Source organism: Leucoraja erinacea, chromosome 21, assembly GCF_028641065.1.
Source record: "Leucoraja erinacea ecotype New England chromosome 21, Leri_hhj_1, whole genome shotgun sequence".
Lineage (NCBI taxonomy): Eukaryota > Metazoa > Chordata > Chondrichthyes > Rajiformes > Rajidae > Leucoraja > Leucoraja erinaceus.
Genome location: NC_073397.1, coordinates 1,520,533 through 1,536,612, shown reverse-complemented (window position 1 = coordinate 1,536,612; position 16,080 = coordinate 1,520,533). Strand labels below are relative to the sequence as shown.

Sequence of the window (16,080 nt, the reverse complement as noted above, 5' to 3'; positions counted from 1 at the left end):
CTTCGGCCCAGCAAGTCTAAACCGAGCATCAATCACCTGTTCACACAGGTTTTTTTCATTTTCCATCCATCTCCTTCACATTGGGGACAATTTTGCAGAGGCCATTTAATCTACAAATCTTTGGGATGTGGGAGGATACTGGAGCTGCCAGAGGAAACCCAGGCGGTCATAGGGAGAACATGCAGACTCTGCACAGGCAGCACCCGAGGTCAGGATAGAACCCAGGTCTTTAGTGCTGCGACGCAGCAGCTTTACCAGTTATGGCGGGCAGACAATTAAACTATATGGTGAAAAAACAAAGTGTTTGCTGTTATGAACACCTTACACTAAGTACAACTGAAAAGATGAAGAGGAGAAAAGGGAACATTTGGAATGCTGGCAGATTGTGCATGTGACAAAAGGATAGTTATGAGTGACTGTGGACGGCTTGATTGTATTCATGTATTGTCTTTTCTTTGATTGGAGAGCATGCAAACAAAAGCCTTTCACTGTACCTTGGTACACGTGAAAATAATAAACAAACCTAACAATCCATAGAACTGCCATCATTTCGAGTCAGTGAAGCAATGGATCAAAATGTTACCAGGACCATTCTTTACTTTTTAATTCTTTTGATTATACCCACAGTGGAGTGAATAATATCAATGTTAACACTACAAACACACTTTAGCAAAAGAGCACACACCTCCTCACAAGTGGGAACCTTATTGTCCACTCCATGTAAAGCCTTCCAGAGGGCTGAATCGTGTGTCCAAGCTCGACTCTCCAAGATCTGCTCTTCGATGTTGTTCAGGTGCTTCACTATGCCTCGTGATAGACCCTCCTCTGCCCGAATCAACACCTCGATAACCTAAAAGACACCAGTATCACTAATAATGGCAGGTTCCTTCTCGCAACGGTCTCGTAAAAATATATATAATGGGGTTTCTCTTATTCATGCAAGGAGGCAGGAAAGTGCTCTACATGTTGAAGGGTAGTTAGCTGTTATGACACAAGAAAACGGCAAATTACGCAGATCAAGACCCTAGAAATATCAACAACATAAGCAATAAATAATCTAATAAGGCACGTTGGATGAAGATTAAATATTGGTCAATATACCGAGGTACATTTATGCCGCTATTCATCAGAATAGCAACATGGCAGTTTCCTATTAACCACCCGATGCTTGACCTATCCTGTACAACCCTACAACTGCAGACTGCACTACCCCACTTAATGAATGGACTTAGGTTTTCACTATCATGGACTAGTTTACTTTGAATAACAATAATTTAATGTATATTTATGTGATGCGTTGTTGAGGTTTTATGCCACTCCAACTCGCCCATCTCTGCTAACTTATGACTGATACGATAAATATCTCATGAGTGAGAGGAACAGAATTAAAAACATAACCCATCTAAAAAACCCTGCAGCTAAAGCGTGATGAAATGACGAAGAATGTATATTATCTGCTTCAAGATAAAAACTAATGGCAATAAGAGTTGAATTGGTGCTCTGAACTATAGGAGGATTTTAACATCTTATATTGATCAAATGAGCTTCCTCGTCAGTATATCTCCCACTATCTTAAAGTTTGGACGTACCTTGTAAAAATAAAAGGGACTCAGGTTGAGGATGTCAATAATCCATGGGAACGTGCGCTGGGAACTGTAGGAGGAGAGGACGATCTCCTGGCAGCAAGCCATCAGGGAGCAATGGAAGATATCCTGCTCCAGCAACACCTAGAGGTATTTCAATGCATCTGAATCAGTCTGCACAAAGGTAAACATGGACACAAGCTTCTGACATGCAAAAGCATCAGTTACTTACAGTCATGTCCTTCCCAGGGTTTCGTCGACTTTCCTGCACCATCACGGTCTCCAGGATCTTCCAATACAGGATTTCAGCAAGCCGCCACCGCTTGATGGCAAAATCTGTTTCAAACAATCGCAACACAAGGAGGATTTACACATTAATTGCATTTCAGTAAGCTACAGGTTCAATGTGGTTTATCAGAAGGGTAGAGCACCTGTAATATTTATAAAATTCAATATTTTTCAAAATCGCCAGCTATGCAATAAGTAGTCAAACACCTGTGGCATGGATTGAGAGGATGAGGAAGAATGTTTTGTGTGAGGAGAGTGAAGGCTGGATGCACTGTCTGTCTGCCTCCACCACTGGGCACAATTAAACCATAATGAGGTGCAGGAGCATGCTCATGGTCTTTTATCGCCAGCTTAGTATCTCTGTTGAAAGGAGCAGTGTCTACACAGCCTAATAGTTTAAACACAGGAGCACATACACAGGTATCATTTGAGACAATGATACTCTATGAAAAGCAATGTGTAGGAAGGAGTGCCATGCATCTTCAGTTAAGTGTGAATTCAGTTCAGCTTCAATATAAAACCTGTACCCTCTGAGTTTCTCACCTATATGAGAACCAGCCTGGTTTTCTGTAGGCTGGGAGTAGTGCTGGCAGAAGATATCACCAATCTCCTTGACCCGGGCTGATACGGCCTCAATTGGATTTCGTGAACAGGAGCTGAAATAAGCATTTTTTTTTTTAACTGCACGTAAATGCGTGGCATGACAAGTAAAATATCAACAAGAGTAACTCTGTCTTGAACCAATCTTAGGGACTGATGAAATTCTGCTCTGCCCTCCAAAGCATTTCCAATTGGTGTCTTGCTTCTATTCAAATTTCATGAAATGTCCATTTCAAACTCATTTGCCACTTGGCCTGTTGAATATTTTCATTTATTTATATTTTATTTCAGTCTCTGTGTGGTAATTTGCCGTTCCGTGTTGCTAAGACTGATACTCATTAACTTAGCTTGCCTGCTCGGGTGCAAGTTTAAATGTCATTGCTATATTCAAACAATAGTGAAAATTCCCCCAGTCACTAATATCTCTTAAATAAAAGACTGTCCAGAACACCAGTGGTATTCCCCCACAGAACCCCAGTGATAGCGTGGGCAGCTTTATGTGTGGGGCATTGCAATACCCTGAGGCTGTAAGGAACCATCTAAAATACAAGTGTTTTTTAACTCATTCCTGTAATAAATACACCAGTACCCTGCTAAACCTACCCTGAAGAGTGCAGAATAGTTATAACACTTGGTTTTGTAGTCCAAACAGACACAGGTATACAACCACACACACACTCTCAACTCCATTTAAGTAATAAACTTGCCCGAGCCATCCTCTGGAGCCTCCCCTTAGAGCCGCTCTAATGACGTGGAATGAACCACTAAGACAACATGTAAAGACTAGCTGTGAGGGTGGGTGACAGGCCGGCTGGGGCAAGTGCAGCAGCCATGCAGTGGTGAGACGAAGGGCTCAGGAGTGCACCAGGCCAGCACAGTGAACGCATGGCATTGCTGGAGACTGGCAGAGGCTCCAGCCCACTGAATGCACCAGAGTGACCAATCTCCAGTCCATGCTGCCTTGGAGATTCACTCCTCACCGAGACATGCAGTCACACGATCACTTTAAACATTCAATGGCTGTGGGGAAAGACAGGTATAATGTCCCTTTCAGTACTAATTCCACTAGTATGCTTGTTCTGGGGATTCAGTCTGGATGCTTCAGGTGTGATAGAATAGGAGGGGCAAGAGGTGGAGGTGTTGCATTGCTTGTCAGGGAAGATATTACAGCAGTGCTTTGGCAGGATATATTAGAGGGCTATATTCCTGTAATAAATACACCAGTACCCTGCTAAACCTATATGGATAAATGTGAGGTTATCCATTTTGGTGGCAAAAACGGGAAAGCAGACTATTATCTAAATGGTGGCCGATTGGGAAAGGGGGAGATGCAGCGAGACCTGGGTGTCATGGTACACCAGTCATTGAAGGTAGGCATGCAGGTGCAGCAGGCAGCAGGCAGTAAAGAAAGCGAATGGTATGTTAGCTTTCATTGCAAAAGGATTTGAGTATAGGAGCAGGGAGGTTCTACTGCAGTTGTACAGGGTCTTGGTGAGACCACACCTGGAGTACTGCGTACAGTTTTGGTCTCCAAATCTGAGGAAGGACATTATTGCCATAGAGGGAGTGCAGAGAAGGTTCACCAGACTGATTCCTGGGATGTTAGGACTGTCTTATGAAGAAAGACTGGATAGACTTGGTTTATACTCTCTAGAATTTAGGAGATTGAGAGGGGATCTTATAGAAACTTACAAAATTCTTAAGGGGTTGGACAGGCTAGATGCAGGAAGATTGTTCCCGATGTTGGGGAAGTCCAGGACAAGGGGTCACAGCTTAAGGATAAGGGGGAAATCCTTTAAAACCGAGATGAGAAGAACTTTTTTCACACAGAGAGTGGTGAATCTCTGGAACTCTCTGCCACAGAGGGTAGTTGAGGCCAGTTCATTGGCTATATTTAAGAGGGAGTTAGATGTGGCCCTTGTGGCTAAGGGGATCAGGGGGTATGGAGAAAAGGCAGGTACAGGATACTGAGTTGGATGATCAGCCATGATCATATTGAATGGCGGTGCAGGCTCGAAGGGCCGAATGGCCTACTCCTGCAAGTGATTTCTATGTTTCTATGCTCGTCTAGGGAGGCTATTTAGGTGGAACTGAGAAATGGGAAAGGGGTAGCAACACTTATAGGGGTGTATTATAGACCGCCAAATGGGGAGCGACAATTGGAAGAGCAAATATGTAAGGAGATCGCAGATATTAGTAGTAAGCACAAGGTAGTGATTGTGGGAGATTTCAATTTTCCACACATAGACTCTGAAACACATTCTGTAAATGGGCTGGATGGTTTGGAGTTTGTAAAATGTGTGCAGGATAGTTTTTTACAGCAGTACATAGAGGAACCTACTAGAGAAGGGGCGGTGCTGGACCTCCTGTTAGGAAATGAGACAGGTCAGGTGGCGGAGGTATGCGTTGGGGAACAGTTCGGGTCCAGTGATCACAATACCATTAGTTTCAATATAATTATGGAGAGGGTCAGAACTGGACCTAGGGTTGAGATTTTTGATTGGAGAAAGGCTAACTTTGAGGAGATGCGAAACGATTTAAAAGGAGTGAATTGGGACATTTTGTTTTATGGGAAAGATGTGGAAGAGAAATGGAGGACATTTAAAGGTGAAATTTTAAGAGTACAGAATCTTTATGTCCCTGTTCGGTTGAAAGGAAATAGTAAAAATTGAAATGGGTATCTGCAGAGCCAAAAGAGATGGGGGAAGATATTGAACAATTCATTTTCTTCGGCAATATTCACCAGGAGAAGGATATTGAATTATGTGAGGTAAGGGAAACAAGTAGAGTAGCTGTGGAAACTATGAGATTCAAAGAAGAGGAAGTACTGACACTTTTGAAAAATATAAAAGTGGATAAGTCTCCAGGTCCGAACAGCATATTCCTTAGGACATTGGGGGAAGTTAGTGTAGAAATAGCAGGGGCTATGACAGAAATATTTCAAATGTCATTAGAAACGGGAATAGTGCCGGAGGATTGGCGTACTGCGCATGTTGTTCCATTGTTTAAAAAGGGTTCCAAGAGTAAACCTAGCAATTATAGACCTGTTAGTTTGATGTCAGTGGTGGGCAAATTAATGGAAAGGATACTTAGAGATAATATATATAAGCATCTGGATAAACAGGGTCTGATTAGGAACAGTCAACATGGATTTGTGCCTGGAAGGTCATGTTTGACTAATCTTCTTGAATTTTTTGAAGAGGTTACTCGGGAAATTGATGAGGGTAAAGCAGTGGATGTTGTCTATATGGACTTTAGTAAGGCCTTTGACAAGGTTCCTCATGGAAGGTTGGTTAAGAAGGTTCAATTGTTGGGTATTAATGGTGGAGTAGCAAGATGGATTCAACAGTGGCTGAATGGGAGATGCCAGAGAGTAATGGTGGATGGCTGTTTGTCAGGTTGGAGGCCAGTGACTAGTGGGGTGCCAATGGGATCTGTGTTGGGTCCACTGTTGTTTGTCATGTACATCAATGATCTGGATGATGGTGTGGTAAATTGGATTAGTAAGTATGCAGATGATACTAAGATAGGTGGTGTTGTGGATAATGAAGTAGATTTTCAAAGTCTACAGAGAGATTTATGCCAGTTGGAAGAGTGGGCTGAAAGATGGCAGATGGATTTTAATGCTGATAAGTGTGAGATGCTACATCTTGGCAGGACAAATCAAAATAGGACGTACATGGTAAATGGTAGCGAATTGAGGAATGCAGTTGAACAGAGGGATCTAGGAATAACTGTGCAGTTCCCTGAAGGTGGAATCTCATGTATATAGGGTGGTAAAGAAGGCTTTTGGTGTGCTGGCCTTTATAAATCAGAGCATTGAGTATAGAAGTTGGGATGTAATGTTAAAATTGTACAAGGCATTGGTGAGGCCAATTCTGGAGTATGGTGTACAATTTTGGTCGCCTAATTATAGGAAAGATGTCAACAAAATAGAGAGAGTACAGAGGAGATTTACTAGAATGTTGCCTGGGTTTCAGCAACTAAGTTACAGAGAAAGGTTGAACAAGTTAGGTCTTTATTCTTTGGAGCGCAGAGGGTTAAGGGGGGACTTGATAGAGGTCTTTAAAATGATGAGAGGGATAGACAGATTTGAAGTGGATAAGCTTTTGCCACTGAGAGTAGGGAAGATTCAAACAAAAGGACATGACTTGCGAATTAAGGGACAGACGTTTAGGGGTAACATGAGGGGGAACTTCTTTACTCAGAGAGTGGTAGCTGTGTGGAATGAGCTTCCAGTGAAAGTGGTGGAGGCAGGTTTGATTTTATCATTTAAAAATAAATTGGATAGTTATATGGACAGGAGGGTTATGGTCTGAGTGCAGGTAGATGGGACTAGGGGAGAATACGTGTTCGGCACGGACTAGAAGGGCCGAGATGGCCTGTTTCCGTGCTGTAATTGTTATATGCTAAGCAAAGTACAAGTGTATTCCAATCGAATGAATAAAACAAGTCTTCTGGGGAGACAGACAATATTACCAACTCCACAACTGAAATGTAATGCCTCAGGGAACCATGGATGATGACAAATACTAGTTCTAGTAAAGCCCAACAACCAAATTATTGAAGGAATACTTATCCCCGTCTCCCATATCCTACTCCAACCCACAAGAGGTTTACAAGTACAAACAATTTGTTCTTGCCTCTGTTAAAGCAGCTTGAAATGTCTCTTCAGCACATTGCACAACTCTCCATGGTCCTTACATCTTTGGCTGTCAGGAAGCACTGAACTCTACAAAGATTCCCCTCTCCCAATAGCTGAGACAGGGAAGTTGAGAGAGTGAGGGAATTTGAATGCAATGACTGATCGCACAACAACTAAAACCTCTGTGCTTACCAGTGTGGGTAAAATATTACGTTGCTTACTTGAAGATTTGCAGCAGATGCTCGCTTGGAGTATTCTTCAGTCCCATTACCATGGTCTGCAAACGACTTACACTCTGCGTTGCTGAGGATACTGGTGTCACAACAGGCTCCTTTTCTTTCAAGTAGCGTCTTCCTGTCAATGGAGTTGATGGTGCCAAAGATCTTGTCTGTGAAAACATTCAAGATTTCTTCATTTCACGCAAAATATAGGGTGTCAATGTTTCTGTACTTGAACCTTAATTGATTCAAGTACACAGGGACTCAGATTAACATCTCAATCGCCAACGTTACATTGTCTGGGCTAAGCACAGAAAACTGCAGCTTTTGGATAAAGTTCAATTCAGTCATTTCAAGGAGGTGTAATTCTGGTTGATTGAAAGATGGAGAAAAGGTTTGATTTAGTGATTATAGACAGTCAGCCTACATCAACGGTGGCAAAAACATCTGGAAAGAATTCTGAGTATGTAATTGCCATTCAGAAATACACTGATTGGTCAAGGTCAGAAAGAGAGCATTTGAAAAGGGAGCATTACATCTGACTAAAAAACAGGAAATTATTCATCTGCATGCATCTGATTGGAGAGAAATGGAGCAAATACAACCAAGTAGATTGTTTGAAGAAAGGACTTAAGAAAGTTGGAAAGAATAATACATGGTTTTATTCATTTTGACAGCAACAAGGCCCCACCTGCAGATAGGTCAAAGCTGAGAGCCATGTGAAAATGACAACCTGGGTCCAGGCTCTGCCCAATGTCAGGAAAGGGTGACAAGTCGATGGTAACTTAATGACTGGAAAGTCTGCTCGTCATGGGTCCCACTGGTTCATGCCATGTCCCTTACCAATTGTGGTATATCTCAAGGAAAGGTGCAGGAGTACACTGAAGGAGTTTTTTTTTTTTTAATATATTCAGAGACTGGAATGCACTGCCAGGGGTGGTGGTGGAAACAAATAAGGTAGTGGCATTTAAGAGGCTTTTAGATAGTCACATGAATATGAAGGGAATGGAGAGATATGGAGCATGTGCAGGCAGGAGAGATGAGTTTAATTTGCCACAGACATTGTGGGTTGTAGGTCCAGTTCTACTTTCTAAATTTGTAATTCTGTAGAGAGTGACACTCAGTTACTTTTCTAGGGCAACACAAGGGTGGAGCCAATGGAGCTGTTGTCCCACAGGGTTCAATCCTGATCTTGGAGGGAGATTGCACGTTTTCCCTATGGTCAGGCATCATCTCCAGAGAAAAGGAATAGGTGATGTTTTGGGTCATGACCCTGAATGCCTAAAGAAGGGTCTCGACCCGAAATGTCACCTATTCCGTTTCTCCAGACCTGACCTGCTTTTGTGTCTATCCTAGCTTGTAGGGAGTGGATCTGAAAGTGGGATAAAATAAAACTAGTGTGAACGGGTGATCGATAGTCAGCATGGGCTCAGTGGGCCAAAGGACCTGTTTCCATGCTGTATGTTTAAACTAAACACAAGGTCAAAGTCAAGAAGAAGAACATAAAGGAACAGGATGAGCTAATTAAGGATAACATGTTAAGAAACAATTATGTGATCACCAAGACTCAATTTGTCAATATACACAATTGTCGACTTCTAAAAAATAGATAGGTAACCTTTTCAAAGTGTTGTTGCAGGTTGCACTCAACTTGCATTCGTGCTGATAGGTTGCCAACTGGAATATCTGCTGTAGCTTTACGAGGTGTCCCTATTTCCTCATCAGCATCGTCTCCCAAAAATATCCGTTCATCAAAATCACCCACTGTCAAAACGTATTCTTCATATTCTCTGTTTACTGCTTTGCTGTACAAAGTAAGCACAATGGCAAAAATAAATCATTTTGTATACAGAGACAATGGACTCATTTTGAATAACATCTTTGTGTCCAGGTTTTTTCAGAATCGTGGTTGCCTCAGTGAGACCATCTCTCATTCTTGTAATGTGCAATGTACCTCAATCTCGCTCCCCAACCCACCAGGATTCATTCATGAAACAACACCACATTGACTTTAAGGGGAATATATATTCTTCACCGAATGAAAAACAAAAAGTTGAAAACATTCAATGAGGTCAGGCAGAATGTGTTAAAACAGAACTGTTCTATCTTCAACCTGAAATTTTGATTTTGTTTCTCTCTCTGTTGAAGCTACCTCTCCTGCCGAGCGTTTCGAGCATTCTAGTGTTTTACTAGAGTTCCCCAACGCGCGGTTGCGAGGGGAGGGGGCGGCCTGAGGAGTCACACACACTAACCACCCCTCACACACACACATACTAACCAACGTCTCACACCCACACACACACTAACCACTCCCATTGATATTATATTAATTTTATTAATTCACTCCTTTTACCCCAGGCACTGCCCTATCCACTCACACATAGCCCCCAATTTGCAGGCATGGAGGGGGAGATGGAGGCACAGAGAGAGGGAGCACCGAAGCACACAGACAGGGAGACACCGAGGCACAGAGAGAGGGGCACAGAGAGAGGGACACAGAGAGAGGGACACAGAGGCAGGTGAGCCTTTTGGAGCTGGGATTTCCGGGTATCCGCTGCCTTTTGGCGCTGGGGTTTCCGATTTGCGGCCTGTTTTGAGCGGCGACCCTGCTGCTGCAAGCGGGCGGACGATCAATAGCAGCAGATGGCCGGCCGATCGTGGCTTCACTGCGCCGGGGAGAGAGAGAACACAGAGAGGGGCACGACCCTGCTGCCGTCGGCCTCAGAGTGAGCATGGCCTCGCATCCTCGGCGCTTCAGACCCCGAGTAGGTGGGGGCGGGGGGAATAGGACAGAGCGGGGGTGAAGTGGGGGGGAGGAAGGAGAGGATGGGGGGGAGAGGGGAAGTTGGGGGGGTGGGGGGGGTTGGGGCGAGCGGGCAGGCGGGCTGGTGTCCAGCAGCGGGAGGTGTGGTGCGAGCGTACTTGGAGGCTTCCTGGAGGCAGGCGGGCCTGGATTGGTCGGCATGTGGGCATTGTGACGTCGAGCAGCTGGTAACAGCCGTTTAGATCTTAAAAATTGAGTTGTGTTTGAGTTTTGTGATCAATTTTACTCAAAATCTGGGGAAATAATTGACCAAGGAGTGTATGTGCGAATGTAAAATTAAAAATCGCTAGCGAAATGGTAAAAATGTCGGTGTTTTGGCGTCTGGTTTGCATGGAGTAACGAATCAAATGCAAAACGCTGTACACCCACAGTTATAAAAGTATAGATATTTGTCATGAGGCTAAAATCACAAACACCCAAATATTACTCAAAGTGAGGTCAAATCAAAGCTCTGTACAACTTTAGACAAGCTTGTATTATAGATAGATAGATCCTTTATTGTCATTCAGACCTTACGGTCTGAACGAAACTATGTTGCCTGCAGTCATACACAGAATCAATAATAACAAAACATACAATAAACACCAATTAAACATCCACCACAGTGAGTTCACCAAGCACATCCTCACTGTGATGGAGGCAAAGTCTTAGTTTCCATCTCTTCCCTCCTTGTTCTCCCTCTGCGCTGAGGCGGTCGATCCAGGCCGGAGATGCCGCTCTCCAGTCCAGCGGACCTCCGTGGTGATGTCGCCGCTGCCGATAGCCGGAACGCCATCCCCGCTCCGAGACGGCCCGCCACAGTATCAGCTCCGGGCCGCCGCCCCAGCTCCAGGTCGATGCCCCAGCTCCAGGTCGCCGCCCCAGCTCCAGATCCTGCAGTCTCCGCACCGGGCCGCTGCCCCAGCTCCAGGCCGATGCCCCAGCTCCAGGTCGCTGCCCCAGCTCCAGGCCGCCGCGCCAGCTTCTGGTCCCGCAGTCGCTGCTCCAGGTCCCGCCGTCTCCGCTCCGGGCCGCTGCCCCAGCTCCAGATCCTGCAGTCTCCGCTCTGGGCCGCTGCCCCAGCTCCAGGCCGCTGCCCCAGCTCCGGGCCCCGCTGCATCAGCCCCAGGCCGCCGCCGAAAGCCAGAACGCCGCACCAGCAAGTCGGGCCACCGCTGCTCAGCCCCGAAGACGGCCAGCCTCTCGTTGGTAAGTCCTGGCTGGCTCTGCCTCCGGAGCCTCGGGGTCGGTCGCAGGCTGGAGGCCGCCAGCTCCGCCATTAGGCCTCAGCGCAGACGGAGGCAGAGAAGGGGGATACGACATGAAAAAGTCGCATTCCCCCGAAGGAAGAGACAGAGAACATGTTCCACCCCCTCTAACACAACCCAACAAACTAAAACTTAACCAAAACAAGACAAAAAAAACAACAGAAAAAAGTAAAGACAGACGGACTGCAGGCGAGCCGCAGCTGTTAACAGCGCCGCCACTTCCGGAATTATACTTCAAATACTTTGCCTGTGACGAACAAGATTTGATTTATGTCTGAATTTCTTGCTGAATCTTCAGGTTCTTCATTCATCAGCACACCCAGAATACTTTTAAAACAATTTTTTCAAGTTTCTCACTATTCTGAAATACATTTCCTATTTTTCCCACAAAAATAAGAAGCGTTCCATTTTTCCACAATACGCAATATTCTTTTGCTTATTCTGCATCCAATTACGCAATGCGTTGCAGCATTTCATACAAAATAGAAAATAGGTGCAGGAGTAGGTCATTTGGCCCTTCGAGCCTGCACCGCCGTTCAAAATGATCATGGCTGATCATCCAACTCAGTATCCTGTACCTGCCTTCTCTCCATACCCCCTGATCCCTTTAGTCACAAGGGCCACTTCTAACTCCCTCTTAAATATAGCCAATGAACTGGCCTCAACTACCTTCTGTGGCAGAGAATTCCACAGATTCACCACTCTCTCCCCCCCTCAATCTTCTAAATTCTAGCGAGTACAAGCCAGTCTTTCTTCAGTCTATCCAGTCTTTCTTCATATGAAAGTCCTGACATCCCAGGAATCAGTCTGGTGAACCTTCTCTGCACTCCCTCTATGGCAGGAATGTCTTTCCTCAGATTAGGAGACCAAATTTGTACGCAATACGCTAGGTGTGGTCTCACCAAGACCCTGTACAACTGCAGTAGAACCTCCCTGCTCCTATACTCAAATTATTTTGCTGTGAATGCTAACATACCATTCGCTTTCTTCACTGCCTGCTGCACCTTCATGCCTACGTTTAATGACTGGTGTACCATGACACCCAGGTCTCGTTGCATCTTCCCTTTTCCTAATCGGCCACCATTCAGATAATACTTTCCTATTTTTGCCACCAAAGTGGATAACCTCACATTTATCCACATTATACTGCATCTGCCATGCATTTGCCCACTCACCCAGCCTATCCAAGTCACCTTGCAGCCTCTTAGCATCCTCCTCACAGCTAACACTGCCCCCCATTTCACTTTTATTTTTTAAATTGCATCATCTAAGCATACAACCCTGGTGCCAATACACAAAGGAGGAAAGGCACATGGGAACACTACCAATTGCAAGCTTCTCTCCAAGTCAAGCACCATCCAGATTTGGAAACATGTCTTTCTGGTCGCTGGGTCATAACCCCCTACCCGGCATGACTGTAGCTGACAGAATGGAGCAGCAAAAGCAGCTCACCACCACTACAAGGGAATTTGGGAAGGGCAATAAATACTAGTCTTGTCAGCCCACATCATATGAACAATACCAATGGATAGTTTAGTTTAGTGATACAGCACAGAAATAGGCTATTCAACCCACGGGTCCTCGCCGACCAGTGATCCCCACACATTAAAACTATCCTGCACCCATTATGGGCAATTTTTATATTTACCAAGCCAATTAACCTACAAACCTGTACTTCTTCGGAGTGTGGGAGGAATTCGAAGATCTCGGAGAAAACCCACGCAGATCATGGGGAGAACAGACAGCACCCATAGTCAGGATCAAATCTGGGTCTCCGGCACTGCATTCGCTGTAAGGCAGCAACTTTACCGCTGCGCCACTGTGACCGCCGAAAGGGCTTAGAGGCTCATGGAATGTAGATGGGGCATCTTGTTCTGCATGGACAAGTTGGGCTGAAGTGCCCGATTCCCACTGTATGACTCTACCACTCTGACAATAAGCCACTCCAGACTCATCTGGCCTCTGTTTAAACATGTCCAAAGGACAGATTATGGGCCAAGATTTTCTCCTTATGGATGCAATGTAAACTTGTATGAAAGTGTAAAGGGACAACACACTCAGTGAACAGTTTTGTAGTTGACTGATAGAATGTAGGGATTCTAATTTCCCAGCTATTTTGAAACGTTTTTCATGAACTGAGTTATTTTATAATGATAGACCGTACAGACAAGACACACTGGGACCTTGCTTTGTGCTACTTCATTGCAGTACTCTTGGTCCTCCATTCAGAACACTCACAGGTACCTACCATCTGTAATTTAAAAATGACATTTACTTTGGCTACATGCTATGGTGCCAGGAACACGGCTTGCACCTAGTGTCCCCATTGCTGCACACTCAATAAGGTTTTTTGGAGGTGTGATCAGGTTTAGGGACCAAGTTCTAAGTTAACCATATTTACTATCTTCAGCTCACTCACAACTGTGCTTCCGATCCCCAAATACATTTTGTTAAGTACACCATTTCATTTCTTATTACTGTCAATCGTAGTCATTTTTATATTAACAAAACGTTAAACTCACTTGTTGTCTGTGAAATTGCTAACATCCAGAAGATCGGCAAATAGCTCACTGTTTCCTTTTAGAATCTGCAAAGTTAAAAAAATAAAACAGATTCAAAATTGTGCTCTCAAAACAGGTCAAATTAAAAGATAATCACAATTAAAAGATAATCACTACCTAAAATCAGTCCATTACATCACCAGCACAAGCACAGCAACTCTGCAACATACTCCCCACAGTCACATACAGTTATGATCACAAACCAAACAGATAATGCAATTCTTTCTGAATGCATGAGGTATAGGCAAAATAAACTTGTTTAAAGAGTTACCGGTAGTTACTATCACATTTTTATAACTAGAGTATCAATGCATGCTTAAAACATGGTCACTGAACAAACAGTTTATATGACTAATCATGCACATAATACTGTGGAATATGGAAAATTGAACCTAAATTAACTGCAGTGGCACAGCGGTAGAGTTACTGCCTTACAGCGCTGGCAGTGCCAGAGACCAGAGACGAGAGGTGCCGTCTGTACGGAGTTTGTTCGTTCTCCCAGACCTGCGTGGGATTTCTCCGAGATCTTCGGTTTCCTCCCACTCCAAAGACGTACAGGTTTGTAGGTTGATTGGCTTGGTATAAGTGTAAATTGTCCCTAGTGTATGCAGGATAATGTTAATGTGAGGGGATCGCTGGTCGGTGATCTGTTTCCGTGCTGCATCTCTATATTGAGCTAAGAAAACGGAGAGAGTGAACAAAATACTGCGACAACTACCAATTCCTAGACATCTTATAAATGTTTAATCTGCTTCAAATGGAGGCAGATTAATGAATGAAGATACTGAAGATCAAGTCAAAGAGGGAGAATAGTTTTCCTGTTAATCAGATGTGTGTGCATCCGTACAGTTTACTTTGCACACGAGAAACAGGTCATCATTATTATAACAAAGGCACACATCTGTATTTACAGGACAGTATGGAGTGAACGTGCAATTCAAATGCGTACAATCCATCTTGCTTACCTTCCTTTCAAATAATTTCTTAATGTAAGGTTTCCAGTAGTGCTCCTTGATACCTTTTGCTTCTACTATGAGCCCATCATGCAAATCACATAGTTTCTCAATGATACACGGTGGATGTACAGGAGGCTTATAGTCCTGGCTGCCAAACCCCGGTGGCAAACCTACATAATACACAAGTGCACACATTCTAGACAAAGTCACGCAAGCACAAAAAGCCACATTTTATAGTTTACACTGAAAATGAAACTTGAAAAAAAAAATCAGGTGACCAAAAATATGAATTGAACTTTAGGAATTGGAGCTGGCCATTTTCTATCCGACCGAATCTGCACCCAAACTTCATTTACTTGCTGTTTCTACATAAGCCATGGGTGTCATTGTGAAAGGCTCCAGAATTCAAAAGACCCGTGAGTGCAACATTGCTTCCTGATTTCGCTACTGAACTGTGAGGCCACTTTCTGCAGAAACGACCATGGATGAGACAGCAGCTAATCAGCACCTTTTCCAACAGCAACAGAGGATGGGAGATAAAATCCCACCTACACCAGCCACACAGCCAATGAAGTCATGTTAAATATTTCCCAAGTTGCAATGTGTGCACTAAACTCTGATAGTTAACAGAATCCAGCATTTGAGAATAATCAAGATTGTGGCTGTTTGAAAAGCAGCATTTATTTAGAAGAACCACTTTTATTGAGGAGCACCATGATGCACCAGTGTCCCACCCCAATTAGTTCTATTTTAAGCCTAGGTCCTGGCAAACTTTTATGTAATTAATTGCTGAACCCCAGAGCTTGAATCCACTTCCCGAATTTAATCTTAAAATGAAACTAGTAAACACCCAGGAGAGTTTTCTAAACCAGGAGAAGGGTGGCATCCTTACCAGAAATAAAATCCAATTGAAACCAGTCAAGGGAAGATTCAAACAAGAGGACATGACTTGAGAATTAAGGGACAGAAGTTTAGGGGTAACACGAGGGGGAACTTCTTTACTCTTTACTTTACTCAAGAGAGTGGTAGCTGTGTGGAATGAGCTTCCAGTGAAGGTGGTGGAGGCAGGTTTGATTTTATAATTTAAAAATAAATTGGATAGTTATGGAGGGTTATAGTCTGAGTGCAGGTAGATGGGACTAGGGGAGAATACGCGTT

At 44.0% G+C, this 16,080-nt stretch overlaps 1 protein-coding gene across 1 annotated transcript in view; it reads right to left on the bottom strand.

Moving 5' to 3' along the window:
• The window catches only part of rbl1 (retinoblastoma-like 1 (p107)), a 59,513-nt gene that overhangs the window by 24,859 nt on the left and 18,574 nt on the right, over positions 1 to 16,080 (bottom strand). The window contains 8 exon segments of the mRNA XM_055651963.1: positions 686 to 850; positions 1,590 to 1,727; positions 1,816 to 1,919; positions 2,415 to 2,527; positions 7,338 to 7,504; positions 8,953 to 9,139; positions 13,928 to 13,992; positions 14,932 to 15,092. Coding sequence (XP_055507938.1) covers positions 686 to 850; positions 1,590 to 1,727; positions 1,816 to 1,919; positions 2,415 to 2,527; positions 7,338 to 7,504; positions 8,953 to 9,139; positions 13,928 to 13,992; positions 14,932 to 15,092 — 1,100 coding nt within the window.